Source organism: Oncorhynchus tshawytscha, linkage group LG10 (assembly GCF_018296145.1).
Source record: "Oncorhynchus tshawytscha isolate Ot180627B linkage group LG10, Otsh_v2.0, whole genome shotgun sequence".
Taxonomy (NCBI): Eukaryota; Metazoa; Chordata; class Actinopteri; order Salmoniformes; family Salmonidae; genus Oncorhynchus; species Oncorhynchus tshawytscha.
In genome coordinates, this window is record NC_056438.1 from 10,247,384 (window position 1) to 10,268,191 (window position 20,808).

The following is a 20,808-nucleotide window of genomic DNA, read 5'->3' on the forward strand; positions in this document are numbered from 1 at the left end:
TAGTTCTGGACTAAATATCATGTTAAAATGGATAGTCTCCATTCAAAATGCTTCTTTGTCCAATAGGCTAAATTCTGTGTCCAAAAAAGAGACAGAAAACTTTATTTTTTAAATCCTTCTCACATTAGAACACAAAACCAAATGTCAAAAAAAGTTACTTTGAAAACATGCATGGCTAACTAGTGACTACCAATTCAACATTAGGGGCATTATCATCCAACTGTAGTTAAGAAACAAAACCAATGTCAAATCAGATTTTTACAAAATATTTATTTTATTATTTATTTTTCATTCATTATAATAAAACGTCACAATAATTTCAGTGCGAGACTTTTAGCTAAACATTCATAAGACACACTCCTGAAAAATACTTAGACACATTGCACTTTCCCCGTTTAGTTTATTTTCCCCTGAGATACGCCATTGACAGTGATACTGCCCTAGTTCTTATCCTCCCTCCCGCTCTTATCCATTTGGGAAGGCCACACCCTCAGCCCAGAAATATTAGAAAAATCTGTGGTTTTGTAAAGAAGCAGTAAACTCCAAGGTTACGTCCCAAATGGCACCCTATTCCTTATGTAGTGCACTACTACCCTACTGGTCCTGGTCAAAAGTAGTGCACTACAGAGGGAATAGGGTGTCATTTGGGACACGCTTCAAGTCTAGCAAGACTCCATCGAGTCCTTAATAACTCAATATAAAGGCGCACTGAAAAAGGCCGGCGACCATTTTTTAAATTTTAAAATGCATTTTTTTTTTATTATTTGTATTTAATTTTAGGGCAGACACCCAAACTGTTAGAGGGGCCCAACATGCCAACAACACAAAGTGTGTGGATCCAAATATGTACATATCTTACGAAGCTTAGTCTCTGGCCAATCACGTTGTGTGTTCCATCACTCACTTCCTGTGTCCAGATGTCAAGCATTGATAACAAGATTTTAAAAAGAAAAAGACCAGAAAAAACAAAAAAAATACAAACAAACACCAAATTGGTTCAAGCAGAACGCCAGGATTGACCCTTCCTGTGCACCCATCAACATATTCCTACAGCCCATTATTTCATCATCACATGACCATTGTCAGACTTCACTACCCACAGAGCTTTATGGTGGTGTGATCTGGGCTCTTAAGTTGTTCTCTCTGCCCTCCAGGAGGTTCACAGTGAAGTGAAGAGCCTTCAGTCTCATATGATTCATTTACTGGTCCACTGATTCTAATATAAACCTGTACACAGAGCATGTTAAAGAAGGCAACAAGCCATTTTGTTTTTGTGGAACCCCCTCCAAGCTACCCCACCCTCTACCACAGTCTTTTCCCTCCTCTCCTCCAAAAGGTTCAGTGTGACATGGGGCATCTGAAGCCAGTGGTGGGAGGGAGGGAGACGGATCAGCAAACTCACGGTTGGGAGGGACAGCTTAGTGAAAGGGAGGGTAAGCTAAGCCCCAGTCTCTACCGAGTAATGAAGAGGGGGACCGGCCTCCCCCTGACTCCCTCCCCACCCAAATGTCTTTAACTAGCAGCAAGTGTGTAAGGGGGGGGGTCCATGCTCCTAACGTCCCCCCCCCCTCATTTCTCGAACTACCGACAGGTGCAGGACTCAGCTATCATGTCAGGGATCTCCTTATAATCCACTGTCTTGTTGTCATCCAGCAGCATCAGTACGCTGATGGGCTTGTACTTATACGGCACGCAGGACAGCGACGGCACCTCGTCCATCCCCTTCCCTTTAATCAGGTTCTGCATTATGGCATGGCTGGAGGGGTTGAGGCCGTAGTGGAGGATTCTGGGACAGTCTCCTTTACAGTAGCCAGGGTTGTACTGGTGAGGGGCGAGGTATTTGACCAGGCCTAACGCGGCAAAGGTGACCCGGTAGGAGTGGAGTTTGCACTGGTTCTTGGGCGAGGGTTTCTTGTGTTTTCGGTAGTTGGGGATGTCAGAGGCGATGCTACCTGGTGGATTAGGGCCGTTGGAGCGACGGAGTCGGGGGGCGGAGAGGTGGTGAGGCTCTGGAGTCAGACCCCCCAAACTGGACCACCCAGTTCGGGTCGCTGCCCTCCACTCTCTGGTTTCTTCCTCTTCATTGAGGAAGAGGAGGAGAGCGGGGGTGTTGAGGTGATTTGCGGAGGCCGCCCTCCTTCCCCTCCTGTGTCCCCCTCGGATTCTCCACAGGCTTCCCAAGGCCTCGCTCCTCCAATGCCCAGGATCCAAGCACCAATACTGGGCCATGAGGGTCAGGCAACTGCCCTGCTTTGGCCTTCCCTGGGTCAGCGTTACCACCTGTGCGGTGAGGTGCTCTGTGATGTCAGTTTCTGTCCACTGCTGATGTGGCTCCAGGGTGACTAGGCGCCCCAGACCTTCATGGGGGCTTGTCCAGCTATCATGCCCCAGAGAGGTGACTCTGGCCCTGCAACGGAGAGGGGAGGGGTGGGGCGTCCTGGATGTATTAGAGGGACGGAGGTGGACAAAGGAGGCTCTCACTAGCTGTTCCAGGGAGAGGGACTGGAGGTCATACTCCACTGTGTAGGTGTAGCGCAGGACTGGAGGAAGGAGAGAGAACATGCAGAGAGAGGACAGGAGGGAGAAAAATGTGTATAGGGAGAGAGAGAGATGGAGAGGGTTGAGGGAGAGAAAGGATGCAAAGAACAGGGAGAGATGACAATGGTAGGAGTCAATATCTTCATCTCACCTTTGACCCGATACACTTCTAAATTGAAAAATGGTAAGGCTTCACCATAACAAACAGTTAAAGACAAAAGGTAACCTAGACTATTCTACACCATAGCATATACCCAATACCCATCATAACCTATAGCCTTAATAACGGTTTATATATTGTTATTATGAATGACAATGAATAGTTGTACAACAGGCCTACCCTTACCACTGCAATTCCATATAATCAGATAGACAAAACCTTCAGGATGATAAGCGCTTGTTATCTTACACACTGTGTGTCTCACCTGAAGACGATGTCAGAGACCACACCTGGGTGGTGTTGGGTCGCAACAGACGCGCTGTGTTCGACCCGAACATCCGATGCTGTTTAGGCCTCCCATCCGGGTCGGCTGCGCTCTTAAACAAGCTTAACATATATTGCAAGTTCTGGTCGGCCTTCTGTGCTTCTGTTAGCAGCGTGTGAAGCGGCTCCTGCTGGTTTTTCTGACTAGTGCTATGGTGATTTCGGCGACATCTCCCACCGAGTTGTGATTGTAACGAAGCAGAGGGATCGGTAGGAATGTTGGCCATTTTCCCGTCCGCTCGGGTAAACGTAGAACACAAGAAAAATACGAAAAAGGACAGGATACATGTGTTGTTACGGTGGGAAGCCCTCATGTTCGACCTAGCACCGGTGAAAGCCCGAGTTACTGCCACCAGAAGGATGGAATCAAAAGGTGTGATTTCTTACCGAGGACAAGGTGAGACGCGCGCTCACCTGACAAACAACCGGCCATTTTCGCTCATCACTAGTTACCACAGCGCCATAAACCACGCCCATTTCTACAAATTATATTCTCAAAATATGTTTTTAAACCACACTGCTAACCGTGTGCCTAACCTTAAATGAAATCATTGTTGTTTATGAATTTTTACGATATGACTTTGTGGCAGTGGAAAACACCATAATCAGTTTGACCCCCAATTGACCCCTCTCGTGAGGTGTGGACGACAGGTGTGACGCAAAGGAACAATTGTCACGCCCTGATGAAAGCTGAAACGCGAAATAGGCCAAACTCATAGAGATAGTTAGAGGACTCAACTTGGATAGAAACTATTTTAGCATGGACAGTGACATTAAAGACATGCTCCGGAACTTTGGGGCCTACTAAGTATTTTTTTTAAACTTCCTGCTTTGAGCTGGATGTGTTCATGTGTAACTCATACACACATAATCTATGTGCAGAATTACTGTTTTACCTCGATTAGCCTCGAAATCTCTAGTTTGAAAGCGACTGTTTTTCTGGAGGCTGTGCTGCGCCATTTCCACTACATTTTCTTCCACATGGGCCAGCCCCTTAGCAATTTGAGTTCAACCAATGAGCTTCAGCTCCTCACCATATGAGTGACAGCTAGCAAGATGCACATGACGCACCGACAGCAGAGCGAGAGAGAGAGCAATGACGTGGTGCATATCTTCACATATGTGACGTAGTACACAATTTCCGTGGACCACTTTTGGCTCGCGAGCTCTGCTTTCAGAACTACTGGCTAAAAAGTATCCAAAAGTACCGGAGAATCTCTTTTAAGGGCTTCCACAATTTTAAAGTAATCAACTGGTTGGGGATTCCTCTGGGTTGGGAGCGATCAGCCAATCGGTGAATCCCAAACCACCCCCTCGCCCCTACCAACTCACTCAGAGGGTCCTTAGTTGTCAAGGGGTGAGAGTGGCGAGGGGCTCAATAAACCCATCAACTCCTGTACACTAAGTGACTTAAATTAATTCATGTTCCACTTTTAAATAGTAAAACTGGTATGAAATTAAAATGAACAAATACAAGTTTTACACTTCAGTAACAGTTAAACATTTAATTTGGGATTTATCCTGTTATTTATTTTGGGAGGTATTTATCCTGTTATTTATTTTGGGAGGTATTTATCCTGTTATTTAATTTGGGAGGTATTTATCCTGTTATTTATTTTGGGAGGGTATTTATCCTGTTATTTATTTTGGGAGGTATTTATCCTGTTATTTATTTTGGGAGGTATTTATCCTGTTATTTATTTTGGGAGGTATTTATCCTGTTATTTATTTTGGGAGGTATTTATCCTGTTATTTATTTTGGGAGGTATTTATCCTGTTATTTCACGTGGCGAGTCTCGAAATCAGACACAAACAAATGCATGTGGCTTATAATTAGACACGCCTCTCCATTATTTTGTATGAAATTGCACAAACTTCCAACAGATCGCAGTGCGTCGTGAAAAGCACATCGCTCTGAAGCCTGCAGCCTTGCAGACGCTATCTGAGGGTCTTATTAGCCCCTACACCCTCCAACTGTTGGTGTGATCTTAAACAACCAAAACCGGATAGAAAGCATGCCGAAAAGATATTGAACTATATATATATATATATATATATATATATATATATATATATTATATAATACCATCTTCAAGAACTAACAATCAAATAAAAGCTAGACAGTCAGGGAGAATTGATGCCTGTTGATTTTGTTATAATGTTTGAGCAAAGGAACGCAGGATTAGCCATGTCAAAATGCATAGAATTGCAGGAAATTAGCTATAAAACTGCAAACTTTCCTTTCAGCTCCATGCCAAACTGTGTAGAATTGCTGGAAATAAGCTTCAAAACTGTACAGAAAAAAAACTCCACTCAATAGAAATATTTGCAGAATTGCAGACAATATGCTTTACAACAGCAACATTTTCTCTAAATCGCCAAAGATACCATTCTAGCTAATATACTATGTTATAGTTTTACACTTCCTCTTCCAGTGAGCTGTGGAGAGGTCAAAATAATGACACGGTCTACTAAATCCATTCATTTTAAAACGGTGATTACTTCTTCTACTTGCTATTATCATTCACATAATTCTAACATATAATGTATGTCCCTTGGTCGCCGGTATGCCTGGGGTGGGGTTTCCCTGGCCAACAAAAAAAAAGCGTTAGAAACCTTGGACTAGAGTGCAGAATTTAAAACATCAAACTCCAGCCTGGTAGGTGACACCGCCATAAAACCCCAACGAAGAAGAATTCCCCAACCCACAACCCAACCCCTCCCCGTTTTTTCAACTGGTCGTTCAGAACAGCACAGTTTCCGTTTAATTGAACGTTGCAGCAAAGACGTTCTATTATTTCACAGGAGGTTGGTGGAACCTTAATTGGGGAGGATGGGCTCGTGGTAATGGCTGGAGTGGAATAAGTTAATTATTATTATGCCATTCCATTTTACTCCGTTCCAGCCATTATTATGAGCCGTCCTCCCCTCAGCAGCCTCCACAGTAATTATATTGACAAGATACCTGATTGAACTCTCTAACAATGGAAATACATGTCCTCAATTATTGAAGGGACACACTCTTTTCATAGCACTTTGATTAAAAAAAAGAAGATTTTTGTAGCAGGTTAGGTAAGCATTTTCACTTCCCTTAAACTCAGTCTCCTAACCTGCTACGAAAAAGTCACTTAGGTATCGAAGTGACGAGTGCTTCCCAAATGATTGACTGCAGGTGAGATCAGTTCAGACCATTCTAGCCAATGAGAAGGCAGATATCCTCTCGCTTCCCCTCTTCCTCTCTGGCTGCAATACGTTCTATCGTACTGAACGCAGCACAGGTGAAATTCAAACGAACACCTGCTGCTGCTGATTAGGGGCGGGGAGTGTCTGTTGAAGTTATTTGGACAGCTACTAATTCAGCGGGACGCGGATGTTCCGATAGTCTTTTGTTCGCTGCCATGGCCGAACCACGAAGAGTTCAACTGACTACTCTGTCCAGTAATGTCCCCCTGCAGTCAGCCGTGGGGGTCATTAAACCAGCGTTACCCCCTAAAGAGGAGCTCACCGTTACTCCAGTAGCTGCGTCGACCTCAACTTCCCGGGGAAGTCCAACCAAACAACCTGTAGCCACATCCAACTCGTCTTCTCAGGGTACTTCAACCAAACTGGTTAAGACCGAACGCTTTGTCCTGACGTTGTTTGAGCCAGACCAGCATAGGTGTCCTGAGTTTTACTACCCTGAACTTGTTTACAAAAAGGTGAGAAAGAAAGACGCTCCGTTCAGATAGAATTGGTGTGATTGATCAATAGATTTAGACTGATCAATTATGACTGTTAAATCAACTAGGAAACTAGCTAAATGTATTATCCTAAATACGTTTCATTGACGCCACTAACAAAGGCACTGTTTTTCCAGAAGAGCGTTTCAGACAAAGATCTACCAAACACAATTGAGCAGGAGAACAGAGAGAAGGATGAACTTGGAGCAATCGCCAGGAGATTCGAGGATAAATATGTTAGTGGAGTTGAATATTAGTATTTGGTGCCAAGCCTAATATTATGGCCAGGCACCACAAGCTAAAATTACATTTTACATACAGAATTACTTTTTTGGTCCATTTAAGGAGTTACCCCCCAAAAAAAAAAGTTGCTAAAAACGTATTTTTCGTTAGTTTATCCTACAACTTTAATCAACATTTCATGAATTGTTACCACTTAATTTCTAAGCTCACTACATTGAATCACACCATTTTAAAAGCCCTTCTCATCGAGAATGTTACAAACTGGTCTATATGTAGTAACTGACTGACGAGATGGTGATTGGGTGTAAAAAAAAATTTGGCAGTCTGAATTCAGTGCCCTTGTCTTTAACCTCTGCACATGCCAACATATTTCTCAGCCTTTGAAGCATTCCGCAAATGTTGTGTTTTATCATTTGACATATTCTCCAGACGTATACATAGGGAATTGTTTTTAATGTTTAATGTTTTCAATTATTAAAAATATTTAGACTGATTTTGATCCCGTGTACAATTTTTATTTGCCTGATAATTAAATATGCACACATTTGCATATCACCTGATCTGCGTACTTAAATACAATATTTCAGAAGCATTAAATTGGTAAGTGTATTGTGATATGATTAAAAAAAAAGTGTATTTCTTCATTAGTGTGTGGTGCCTGGCCTTAAGACTGTTTAAATATTGTGTCCCAAATGCCACCCTATTCCATATACAGTGCACTACTTTAGACCAGAGCTCTATGGGACCCTATTCCCTACATAGTGCACTACTTTAGACCAGAACTTTAGGGATTAGGGTGCCATTTGGGATGCATTCAATGTCATTGTTTTAATGCCTTATTGTCTTGATGAACCCCCTGTCTTTGTCTTTCTCTCTCTCGTACTCTTCTGCTCTCTTGTTCTCTAACTGTCCAGGGATGTGGGAACAAACGTAAGAAGGATCGTATTCAGGATCTAGTGGATATAGGCTATGGTTATGACAACGAAGACTCTTTCATCGACAACTCCGAGGCAGTAGGTTCAGTTTACCATGTTTCTCCTGGTTCGGGTTCTCCTGGTTCGGTTTGTCCTGGTTATCCTGGTTCGGTTTGTCCTGGTTATCCTGGTTCGGTTTGTCCTGGTTCTCCTGGTTCGGTTTGTCCTGGTTCTCCTGGTTCGGTTTGTCCTGGTTCTCCTGGTTCGGTTTCTCCTGGTTCTCCTGGTTCGGTTTACCCTGGTTCTCCTGGTTCGGTTTAGTAATGTAGTATTATACTGTAATATTGCCCCCTCCTGACCTCTCTGCAGAATGATGAGTTGGTCCCAGCCTCTCTGAGCACCAAGCTGGTCTGATTAGTTTAGTAATGTAGTATAGTACTGTATTATACTGTAATATCGCCCCCTCCTGTCCTCTCTGCAGTATGATGAGTTGGTCCCAGCCTCTCTGAGCACCAAGCTGGTCTGATTAGTAATGTAGTATTATACTGTAATATCGCTCCCTCCTGTTCTCTCTGAACACTAAGCTGGTCTGATTATTAATGTAGTATAGTACTGTAATATCTCCCCCTCCTGTCCTCTCTGAACACCAAGCTGGTCTGTTTAGTTTAGTAATGTAGTATAGTACTGTATTATACTGTAATATCTCCCCCTCCTGTCCTCTCTGAACACCAAGCTGGTCTGATTAGTTTAGTAATGTAGTATAGTACTGTATTATACTGTAATATCGCCCCCTCCTGACCTCTCTGCAGTATGATGAGTTGGTCCCAGCCTCTCTGAGCACCAAGCTGGGAGGGTTCTATGTCAACTCTGGACCTCTCCAGTTCCGCCAGGCCTCTGATACGGAGACAGACGATGACTTCATGACCAAGAACCAACAACCCAAGCCCCCTAAAGTAATTAACTCTATGGCTGCGTCCTGTTCCAAATAGTGCCCTAATCCTTCTATGGTGTACTACTTTTGGCCGGAGTGGTCTCTGAATAGGGTGCTATTTGGGATGCGGACAATATGTAGGATCATGACTGTATTTGTGTTTGTGAATAGAACATGTTCCAGTTCAGACATCATTCTTTGTTTTGTTCCAGAAACGCAGGAAGCAAGAGGGAGAAGTGAAGAGGAGGAAATACCCTGGACAGGTGGCGACTGCAAACCCCACGGTGTCAAACACTGGGTGAGAGACGGACTGACTCCTGATCAGTTGATTGACAACTATGGATCATAGCTTGTCCATTTACGCTCCCTCTCTCTGTGCTCCCTCTCTCGCTCCCTCCCTCTCTGTGCTCTCCTCCCTCTCTGTGCTCCCTCTCTCTGTGCTCCCTCTCTCTGTGCTCCTCTCTCTCTGTGCTCCCTGTGCTCTCTCTGTGCTCCCTCTCTCTGTGCTCCTCTCTGTGCTCCCTCTCTCTGTGCTCCCTCTCTCTGTGCTCCCTGCTCTCTCTGTGCTCCCTGTCTCTCTCTGTGCTCCCTCTCTCTCTGTGCTCCCTCTCTCTCTCTCTCTGTGCTCCCTCTCTCTCTCTGTGCTCCCCTCTCTCTCTGTGCTCCCTCTCTCTCTCTGTGCTCCCCTCTCTCTCTGTGCTCTCTGTGCTCCCTCTCTCTCTCTGTGCTCCCCTCTCTCTCTGTGCTCCCCTCTCTCTCTGTGCTCCCTCTCTCTCTCTGTGCTCCCTCTCTCTCTGTGCTCCCTCTCTCTCTGTGCTCCCCTCTCTCTCTGTGCTCCCTCTCTCTCTGTGCTCCCCTCTCTCTCTGTGCTCTCTCCCTCTCTCTGTGCTCCTCTGTCTCTCTCTCTGTGCTCCCCCTCTCTCTGTGCTCCCCCTCTCTCTGTGCTGCTCCCCTCTCTCTCTGTGCTCCCTCTCTCTCTCTGTGCTCCCTCTCTCTCTCTGTGCTCCCCCCTCTCTCTGTGCTCTGTGCCCCTCTCTCTGTGCTCTGTGCTCCCCCTCTCTCTGTGCTCCCTCTCTCTCTCTGTGCTCCCCCTCTCTCTGTGCTCCCTCTCTCTCTCTGTGCTCCCCCCTCTCTCTGTGCTCTCTGTGCCCCCTCTCTCTGTGCTGCCCCCCTCTCTCTGTGCTCCCCTCCCCCTCTCTCTGTGCTCCCTCCCCCTGTGCTCTCTCTGTGCTCCCCGCCCTCTGTGCTCCCCCTCTCTCTCTGTGCTCTCTGTGCCCCTCTGTGCTCTCTCTGTGCTCCCCCTCTTCTGTGCCCAGTGTTCTACCTGCTCTCTCTGTGCCCAAGAACATGTGGGAGCTCTCTGTGCTCCCCCCTCTTCCCCAGTGTTCTACCTGACAAGAACATGTGGGAGGAGAAACCGAAGAAGAAGAAAAGGAAGAAGCCTGCTGGTCCTCTGAGTGTCACAGACATGTTGAGAAAGTTCCAGAAACAGAAAGACAAAGAGAAACTAAAAAGAGAGAGAGAGCGAGAGCAACAGAAGTTTGGTCTGGAGAAGACTACACTACCCACAACCCCCTATGTTTCTGCAGACCCTGCTGGGGGCGGCGCCAACATGGCGGACCCTCTGCTCAGCTTGATCGGATCGACCAATGACAGGGCGTTTCTCCAGGCAGCCAGCACTGTGGACTTTGACCTCGATCTAGACACCCTATTGGACGCCTCCGCTGAGACGCTGGCCAATCAGGTAGTCGTTGCCATGACCTTAACCAATCAGGAGGTCAACGCCAAGACCTTGGCCTACAAGGAAGTGAACGGTTCGATACTCTACTATACTTTATTGTCCATTTTCATTGATATTTGTTTTGTGTTGATAATGGTACATTTGAAGTCCAATAATTACAACATACTATATATATTACTGTTGTTCCAGGACTCTGTGGCGGTGCAGGTGGTGACCCCCCTACTTCCACCCTGGAGAGCCACACACAGACCCCCATCGACCCTGTCCCTCACCCCCAGGACCAGATTGACCTAGTCTTTGAATCCATCAACAAGCCCCAGGCCCCAAAACCATCTACACAGCCAGTCTCTGACCCACAGGTCCAGCCCCCGCCACAGCCCACTCCCCTGCCTGAAGGTCTGTCACCAGCCATGGAGAGGAGAGCTCAAGACCTGGCCCTGGTATGCTACCGGACACTGGGCTTTGCGTTATGCTGTGCCCTTATGTTGTTGAGCGCCACATTGATTGATGTATTGGTTGATCTTGTTCAGGCTGCTAAGGGGTTGGAGGGAGAGTCAAAGGTCAAGTTCTTCACACCAGAGGTCAACGCCATCCTACTGGAGTAAGTCGTTTGGTTTCATGTTTAAACTACTATCAAAAACTTTTTCTTATACAAGTCCCATAACAATGTTCTGCCTTACGAGTAATGTGTGTGTGTGGTCCTCAGCATTGAGCTGCAGTGCAGAGATGTGAGTGGCCAGGTGCGTTCTAAGGTGTACACACACCTTGCTTCATTCCTCCCCTGCAGCAGAGAGACACTGCTGAAACGGGTCAAGAAACTACTGCTGACACAGGTAACCCAGGATAGCTCGTCCTCTGTGTGTGTGTGTGTGCAGGCGCAAATGTTTGTCTGTGTGGTTTAGGAGGAGCCTCTCCAGAGGTTGAGGCAGGCAATCGGCAAGGCGATGCCGGAACAGATCTCCCGTTACCACGACGACTGCCAGGCCCACGCCCAGGCCAGGGCCGCTAAGTAGGTCACCATGGCAACTATCGTCAACACACAGAACTAAATAACTCATAGTCCACTTAATGTGCTACTTGGAGTATCTAGCTAACCTGTGTGGCTGGCCGCCTCGCTGTTACCCGTGTGGCTGGTTCTGACCCGCTCCAGGATGGTGGAGGAGAGTAAAGGGCGAGAACAGAAGGAGAACACAGGATCAGAGGAGGAGGAGGAGGGGGAGGAGAGGAGTGGTAAACGAGTGGTGGGCCCCAGGAAGAAATTCAAATGGAACCAAGAGATCAGGTGTCTTTACTGTTCTAAATGTTTACTCATCAATCTATCAACACACATACGTATAAACACCTATGGTGACTATCCTATCTTGCCCGATAGGGAGTGCCTGTGCAGTGCGGTTCAACACACACATACGTATAAACACCTATGGTGACTATCCTATCTTGCCCGATAGGGAGTGCCTGTGCAGTGCGGTTCGGGTGAGGATGGATAGATTCGAAGTGGAGAAAGGGAAAGGTGAGACGCAGGGACCGGAGGAGTTCCTGAAAGCTTTCTTGGACACGGAGATCAAAGCCCTCTGGCCTAAAGGCTGGATGCAGCCCAGGTACACACACACACGCAACCTTCAAATATTCCAGTTGACTTGTTGATGTGTGTTTTACTAGTTTGTTGGTTCCTCAGAGTGCTGCTGAAGGAGAGTAGAAGGGTCCACTGCCCCACTGCACCTCTACAGCAGTAAGTATCATCCATACAACTAGGAATTATAATACCTTTTTTCTCCCTAGATCTCTATGGTAGCGTCCATCAAACTCTTTATTAGCTGAACCAGGGTGTTGCTGCTGGGCTGGAGCTAAAGCATGCACTCCCTATAGCTCTGCATGACTCTCTCTGACTGCATCACACAGATTGTGTTTTTTGTTGTAAGGAGTGAAAGAAAACGTGTTCTCTCCCACAGAGTGAAGAGGAAGTCGGTGAAGAAACAGTCCTCTTTGGGCAGTGCTCCAACTCTTCCAGGGACCTCCAGTGGGCCTGGGGAGCCTCAGGTTTTCCTAGGAGTTCAACCCCAGAACGGTTCTCCTCTTTTGGCCTTAGGCATATCCACAACCCGCCAGAATCTAGATGACTCTCTGGACCAGGGTCGCATCCTCACACCCCCCTCTTTAGGGGTTGTGAAGGAGGAGCTACCTGAGCTAAGGGGGGAGGAGAGTTGCCGGTCTGATTTTGGTTTCCCCATCGCTGTGTTGACCCCCTACGATGATTTGAAGCCTTTGCCTGTCAGCATGTCAGCCAATGCCAACACACATGCTCAGTCAACGACCGCGAACACACCCCCTCAGGCGAACACTCCCTCCCAGTCGTCTCTGACCGTGCTCGCTAACCAGGCGCTGGCGCAAGTCCACATCCACAAAGACTACATTTCCCAGGGGCACCTAGCATTGACGCAGGACCTTTCACTCCAGAAGAACCACCCTCCTCCACCACAGAAGAAGAAGAAACGGGTAACCACATTATTCAAAGTTGACAGACGGGTAGAATGCATTATAATGTGATTAGAGTTGCAAAACTTTGGGGACTTTCAATAAATTCCCTGGTTTCCACGAAATCCCGGTTCTAAGTTTCTATAATCAGGAGAGAATAAGCAGAAACTCTGGGATCCTCTAACCAGGATTTCTGGAAAACAAGGGAATTGATTGAAAGTTCCAGGAATGTTGCAACCCTAGTTGTGATGCATAAAGCCATTTGGTTTATTTGTTAGTTCAGGATTCTGAAAGTCATAGGCTTTGTCCCAAATGGCAGCTTTTTCCCTATGAAGTGTACTACAAAGTGAATCCGGTGCCATAGTTTGTTTATTGTTTGCAGGTTTCTGAGGTGTCTGCACGGAGCTTGCCCGCTCCGGGACACAAGCCCGCTCCGGGACACAAGCCCGCTCCGGGACACAAGCCCGCTCCGGGACACAAGCCCGCTCCGGGACACAAGCCCGCTCCGGGACACAAGCCCGCTCCGGGACACAAGCCCGCTCCGGGACACAAGCCCGCTCCGGGACACAAGCCCGCTCCGGGACACAAGCCCGCTCCGGGACACAAGCCCGCTCCGGGACACAAGCCCGCTCCGGGACACAAGCCCGCTCCGGGACACAAGCCCGCTCCTGGTCTTCCTGGAATCCCTCTACTCCATGCCCTGGGTTTCCCGCTCTCCGACTTCGGTCCAGGAACCATGGGAATGCTGACCCAGTCACAACATTCCAAAGACGCCCTGGTCACCGGCACCACTCCCGGAACGTTCCACCACGGACTCACGCACAGTAAGAGTGTGTGAGATGCATCTATGGTTGTATTTAGCATTCGAGGGGATTGGCCTGAGAAAATGCCCTGTCAATATTCAAATGGACTTCACTTTACTAGAGGCACTGTTGACATAAAGGGAAGCTCACGCACTCTCTTCACCCTTCCGTTAGCAAAAAAGATTGCAGAGTTGACTGCAGTCAGTGACTGCAGTGAGTGTGACTGCAGTGAGTGTGACTGCAGTGAGTGTGACTGCAGTGAGTGTGACTGCAGTGAGTGTGACTGCAGTCAGTGTGACTGCAGTGAGTGTGACTGCAGTCAGTGTGACTGCAGTCAGTGTGACTGCAGTCAGTGTGACTGCAGTCAGTGTGACTGCAGTCAGAGTGACTGCAGTCAGAGTGACTGCAGTCAGAGTGACTGCAGTCAGAGTGACTGCAGTCAGAGTGACTGCAGTCAGAGTGACTGCAGTGACTGCAGTCAGTGACTGCAGTCAGTGACTGCAGTCAGAGTGACTGCAGTCAGTGACTGCAGTCAGTGACTGCAGTCAGAGTGACTGCAGTCAGTGAGTGAGTGACTGCAGTCAGAGTGACTGCAGTCAGAGTGACTGCAGTCAGAGTGACTGTCAGTGACTGCAGTCAGTGACTGCAGTCAGAGTGACTGCAGTCAGAGTGACTGCAGTCAGAGTGACTGCAGTCAGAGTTGACTGCAGTGAGTGTGACTGCAGTCAGTGTGACTGCAGTCAGTGTGACTGCAGTCAGTGTGACTGCAGTCAGTGTGACTGCAGTCAGAGTGACTGCAGTCAGAGTGACTGCAGTCAGAGTGACTGCAGTCAGAGTGACTGCAGTCAGAGTGACTGCAGTCAGAGTGACTGCAGTCAGAGTGACTGCAGTCGTTTCTCTCTGCGCCTCTCAGGAATATGACATTATTTTTTAACCTTCTACCTTTTTAACCTCTCCTCTACCTCAACACCAGGCAACTAACGTGATACCTGATCATCCTAATCATGATAAATCCCGTCAATAAATAAATTCATTACCTGATCAGATGTATTGCTTTTTAGATGGCAGCCAGCTGGTGGGAGAGGGACCCAACACTCAGAGAAAACTACAGTGAACATCTAGAATGGACACGTGCAGTAAAAATGGGGGGGGAGACTTGTGAAAAGAAATGGAGAACTGGATGTAAAGGCCTATTGAGCCTGGAATAATGATCTTGGAATGGACACCTATAAGGCATTGGAACTTCTGAGCCCCTGCTGAACAGATTAGATGGAACGCTCCTAGTCAGCAATGGGATGGGGTGAAACGTTTTTAAATGGGTCACAGAGCTGCATGTATATCCCTGGCTAGCACAGTGGTGTTATGAGGAACTTACTGAAGTCAAGTGTTCTTGCCATATTAAATTATTACTGATAGTTCGGTCATTCAAATCATGTAACCACGTTGGTAGCACGTTGTAATAAAGCATTTAAAATGAAATATGAGTACGCTTATTCATTGATTTAATCAATACTCCCACATTTTAAATGTTAGCTTGTATTTGCAGAAATTACTTTTTAAAGTATGTAATAATCATTTGTAAGATGTTTATAGGTCCTCATAAACCATTGAGGCCTAGGCTACTGCTAATCATTAAAGTAGTTTTGTATGGGCTCACAAAATGAGTGCTATTTATACCTTATAAATATTTATTCATTGACCTGGGCCCGGTTTCCCAAAAGCGTCGTAATACATTTCAGTTCATAACTGTGCGCTCTCCTCAAACAATAGCATGGTATTATTTCACTGTAATAGCTACTGTAAATTGGGACAGTGCAGTTAGATTAACAAATTAAGCTTTCTGCCAATCTCAGATGTCTATGTCCTGGGAAATGTGGCGGCAGGGTAGCCTAGTGATTAGAGCGTTTGACTTGTAACCGGAAGGTTGCAAGTTCAAATCCCCGAGCTGACAAGGTACAAATCTGTCGTTCTGCCCCTGAACAGACAGTTAACCCACTGTTCCTAGGCCGTCAACTTAACTGACTTGCCTAGTAAAATAAAGGTAACCTCATGCTAATCACATTAGCCTACGTTAGCTCAACCGTCCTGCAGTGGACCCACAGATCCAGATTAATTAACCTCAAGGATCTGCCCCTTTTTCTTCCATTTTTGCCTAAAATGACATACCCAAATCAAACTACCTGAAGCAAGGATGTGCATATTCTTGATTCTATTTGAAAGGAAACACTTTGAAGTTTGTGGTAATGTGAAATGCATGTTGGAGAATATAAAACCGATATGGTGAAATATTATACAAATATATATTTTTTGTAACGTCTTTGAAATGCAGAGGCCATAATGTATTATTCCAGCCCAGGCGTAATTTAGACTTTGTCCACTAGATGGCAGGAGTGTAGGTGTGACGTTTCACAGATAGAATGAACCATTGCATTGCTGTTCAACATTTTGTATCAAGACTGCCCAAATGTGCCTAATTGGTTAATTAAGGCTACGTAAATTGTTAGAACTGTCATGGGTGTATCCTTAAATCCGAGCGATTTCCCAAAACGAGTTGACGTTGGCTTGCAACCACTGGTTAACGACTGCCTCAGACCACCGGGAGAAAGACTTCGTAAATCAGATGTATTTTTTTGCTCTTTCACAGCACAGATCTCAAGATGTTTGTCTTACTGTGACGGATAAGTTCAGAACGGATGTACCTGTAACCAGGTTTCAATCAAAAGATAAAGGTTTCAAACCTTTTTACGTGAGTAAAGTACAAGTCTGTCGGATAGAAGATTTCATGACCGGCCTGAATGGAAACTTCAGTTCAAATGTCGTCGAAACAAATACGCTGGCCATGGTGGGATCTGTCGGTAAAATTAATTATGCAAGAAAAATGGTGGAAACTTTTATGCACAAATCATATTGATATAATCACCATATCGATCTAAACTGTGGTCCTCACTATGACTTGTCAGGAAACCATGCAGTTCATTAGGCTACAGATGAAATAAATGATGAAAGTGCATGGTGATGAGTTTGATGCTCTTTTCCAATAAATATCCAGGATCTTATTGTGGAGGCATTACTGATCATCTTGGCTGCGGTTTTGACAAAGATAGATGATTCCACTTTTGTCCATCATTTAAAGTAGGCTTATACGTGATCCCTAGCCTGTGGACACGTGGCAATACTGGAGTGGGCGTACTCTCATTACTGATCATATTGGCTGCCGTTTTGACTCTCTATATAAAACACCCTTTTTTGTGAAAAAAAAGCAGTTAAAAATGCAGTGGATACATTTTTGCAAATGTATATATAAAAAAAAACTTAAGTATTCAGACCCTTTGCTATGAGACTTGAAATTGAGCTCCGGTGCTTCCTGTTTCCATTGATCATCCTTGGTGTTTCTACAACTTGATTGGAGTCCACCTGTGGTAAATTCAATTGATTAGACATGATTTGGAAAGGCACACACCTGTCTACATAAGGTCCCACAGTTAACAGTGCATGTCAGAACAAAAACCAAGCCATGAGGTTGAAGGAATGGTCTGTAGAGCACCTAGACTAGATTGTGTTGAGGCACAGATCTGAGGAAGGGTATCAAAAAAAAGTAATCTGCAGCATTGAAGGTCCCCAAGAACACAGTGGCCTCCATCATTCTTAAATGGAAGAAGTTTGGAACCACCAAGACTCTTCCTAGAGCTGGCCACTCAGCCAAACTGAACAATCAGGGGAGGACCTTGGTCAGAGAGGTGACCATGAACCTGATGGTCACTCTGACAGAGCTCCAGAGTTCCTCTGTGGAGATGGGAGGACATTCCAGAAGAACAACCATCTCTGCAGCACTCCACCAATCAGGCCTTTATGGTAGTGGCCAGATGGAAACCACTCATCAGTACAAGTCACATGACAGTCCACTTGGAGTTTGCCAAAAGGCACCTAAAGGACTTTGACCGTGAGAAACAAGATTCTCTGGTCTGATGAAACCGAGATTAAACTCTCTGGCCTGAATGCCAAGCTTCACATCTGGAGGAAACCTGGCACCATCCCTACGGTGAAGCATGGTGGTGGCAGCAGCATCATGCTGTGGGGATGTTTTTCTGCAGCAGGGACTGGGAGACTAGTCAGGATTGAGGGAAAGATGAATGGAGCCAAGTACAGAGAGATCCTTGATGAAAACCTGCTCCAGAGTGCTCAGGACCTCACACTGGGGGCGAAGGTTCACCTTCCAACAGGACAACAACCCTAATCACACATCCAAGACAACGAGTGGCTTCGGGACATGTCTCTGAATGTCCTTGAGTGGCCCAGCCAGAGTCCGGACTTGAATCCGATCGAACATCTCTGGAGAGACCTGAAAATATCTCTGCAGCACCTCTCCCCATCCAATCTGACAGAGTTTGAGAGATATTGAGTTTGAGAAGAATGGGAGAAACTCCCCGAATACAGGCGTGCCAAGCTTGTAACGTCATGCTCAAGAAGACTCAAGGCTGTATTCGCTGCCAAAGGTGCTTGAAAAAGTATTGAGTGAAGGGTCTGAATACTTATGTAAATGTGATATTTCAGTGTTTAATTTTGTATAAATTGGCAATTTTTTTACTTTGTCATTATGGGGTATTGTGTGTAGATTGATGAGGGCAAAAATAAGGCTGTTAAAAAAATGTGGAAAAGGTAAAGTGGTCGGAATACTTTCTGACTGTAATGGTATGTATAGATGATCTGTTTGTACCCATCCATCCATCCCAGTCACCTTGTCATGGTTAAATGCGGTGGTTTGCAATTTCAGTTTTGCATGAATGTTGCCATATATCCACAGTTTTTGGTTTGGATAGGTTCTAATCGTCACCATGGGAACAGCATCCTCTATGCACTTCCTGATGAACCCAGTCACTGAGTCAGTGTAGATGGTCGATACTATTCTCGGAGGCAACGCCTGGAACATTCCCTAGTCCGAGTGAGTGATCAAATGAATCCTGAAACATATATATTTCGATTGGTCAGACCAACGTTGAACAGTCCTTACCACAGATACAGCCTGTTTACCTTTATGACTAAAGGAGGCGTGATCTGATTTACCAAAGGGAGGGTGGGGGCGGGCCTCGTAGCCCTCCCGGAAGGGGCAGTAGCAATGGTTAGAAGTGCTCGATACACAAGTAGGAGATGTGCTGATAGAACTTCAGTAGCGTTTTCTTTCGATTTTCTTTTATTAAAGTCCCCAGCTACAATAAATGTGGTTTCAAGATATGCTTTTTCCAAGTTTGCACAAAGTCCAGTGTGGTTCCTTGAGGGCCGAAGTGAGTGCTCCAGGGCGATAGTCATTAGTTCAGTTACCTACACTTTCTTGTGTACAGGAACAATGGTGGACATCTTGAAGCAAGTGGGGACAACAGACAGGGAGAGATTGGATATATCTGTAAACATTCCAGCCAGCTGTTCTGCACATCCTCTGAGGACCCGGCTTGGTATCGACTTGAGGGGGAATATACACGTCTGTGACGATGACCGACTAGAATTCTCTCTGGAGGTAATGCGGTCGGCATTTAATGGTGAGCTATTCCAGATCGGGAGAACAAAAGGACACAAGTTCCTGTATGTTACCACAATCACACTGCAGATAGTTAATCATTAAACATACACCTCCACCTTTAGTTTTCCCGAAGATATATTTTTTCCTGTCTACACAATGGACGGAGAACCCCGCTGGCTGAATGGACGGGGACAGTATATCCGGAAAGAACCATAATTCTGTAAAACAGAGTATGTTACAGTCCCTTATGTCTATTTGGAAGGAGATCCTTCGCCCTGAGCTTGTCTATTTTATTATCCAGGGACTGAACTTTAGCGAGGATTATTGATAACCACTTGGAAGCGGTGGTTGTTATTATACCTTTCTTTCAACAAGGAACAAAGACTGAGACCAAGGTCTCTTTTACAGCTGGGCCCTGCGTGTACATGCTTACACATACAGTTTAGGTAGAATGATTAAGAAATTACACAAGACAAAACAAAACGATCACAGATAACACACAAAAAAAACAGCAGATTGTTACATTTACACAGGTTATTCCCCTAACAGGTTATTCTCCTAACAGGTTATTCTCCTAACAGGTTATTCTCCTAACAGGTCATTCCCCTAACAGGTTATTCCCCTAACAGGTCATTCCCCTAACAGGTTATTCCCCTAACAGGTTATTCCCCTAACAGGTTATTCTCCTAACAGGTCATTCCCCTAACAGGTTATTCCCCTAACAGGTCATTCCCCTAACAGGTTATTCCCCTAACAGGTTATTCCCTAACAGGTTAACAGGTTATTCCCCTAACAGGTTATTCCCCTAACAGGTTATTCCCCTAACAGGTTATTCCCCTAACAGGTTATTCTCCTAACAGGTTATTCTCCTAACAGGTTATTCCCCTAACAGGTTATTCTCCTAACAGGTTATTCTCCTAACAGGTTATTCTCCTAACAGGTTATTCTCCTAACAGGTCATTCCCCTAACAGGTTATTCCCCTAACAGGTTATTCCCCTAACAGGTTATTCCCCTAACAGGTTATTCCCCTAACAGGTTATTCCCCTAACAGGTTATTCCCCTAACAGCACAAGAACTTGTATTACCCGAAACAGTTACAAGCAATACAAAAGGCCCATGTTTGATTCTTTTGCAGGAAAAGGATTCGTTTTATTTTTTAAATTTTAAAACCTTAAGTCTCTTTAACGAGGTGTGTTTACCAGCCTTGGAGGTAAAAAACAAAGATGAAAAGAAAGAGAATGCTTAAACGGGGTCCATTATGCAGTTTACGGATAAATGCTCGGAGTAATAAAGGTCATGGATAAATGCTCGCTCTGAGAAGTGTTTATAGTTTCTCTTTGGAAGTATATGGGGGTCAGTTTTTTTTTTTTAGCCTAGTGTCTCTGATACATGCAATAGGGCAGTGGTCACCGATGTCATTAGCAAAATAACCCACTAGCTATATATTTTT

The 20,808-nt window shown here is 45.7% G+C and overlaps 2 protein-coding genes across 2 annotated transcripts; one reads left to right on the plus strand and one right to left on the minus strand.

The window, feature by feature from the left end:
- Positions 1-250: 250 nt before the first annotated feature.
- On the minus strand, positions 251-3,483 carry bmp15 (bone morphogenetic protein 15). Its single transcript, XM_024403487.2, has 2 exons — positions 2,964-3,483; positions 251-2,540 (listed from the first exon to the last, which is right to left on the minus strand). The coding sequence occupies exons 1-2, from the start codon at positions 3,334-3,336 to the stop codon at positions 1,582-1,584; spliced, it is 1,332 nt and encodes a 443-aa protein (XP_024259255.1). The 5' UTR covers positions 3,337-3,483; the 3' UTR covers positions 251-1,581.
- Positions 3,484-6,302: 2,819 nt separating this feature from the next.
- On the plus strand, positions 6,303-15,324 carry LOC112235103 (ubinuclein-1-like). Its single transcript, XM_042329355.1, has 16 exons — positions 6,303-6,720; positions 6,879-6,977; positions 7,899-7,997; positions 8,708-8,851; positions 9,042-9,127; positions 10,213-10,643; positions 10,760-11,010; positions 11,101-11,171; positions 11,277-11,403; positions 11,473-11,579; positions 11,721-11,852; positions 12,019-12,168; positions 12,246-12,299; positions 12,520-13,063; positions 13,425-13,866; positions 14,907-15,324. The coding sequence occupies exons 1-16, from the start codon at positions 6,421-6,423 to the stop codon at positions 14,957-14,959; spliced, it is 3,090 nt and encodes a 1,029-aa protein (XP_042185289.1). The 5' UTR covers positions 6,303-6,420; the 3' UTR covers positions 14,960-15,324.
- The last annotated feature ends 5,484 nt before the right edge of the window (positions 15,325-20,808 follow it).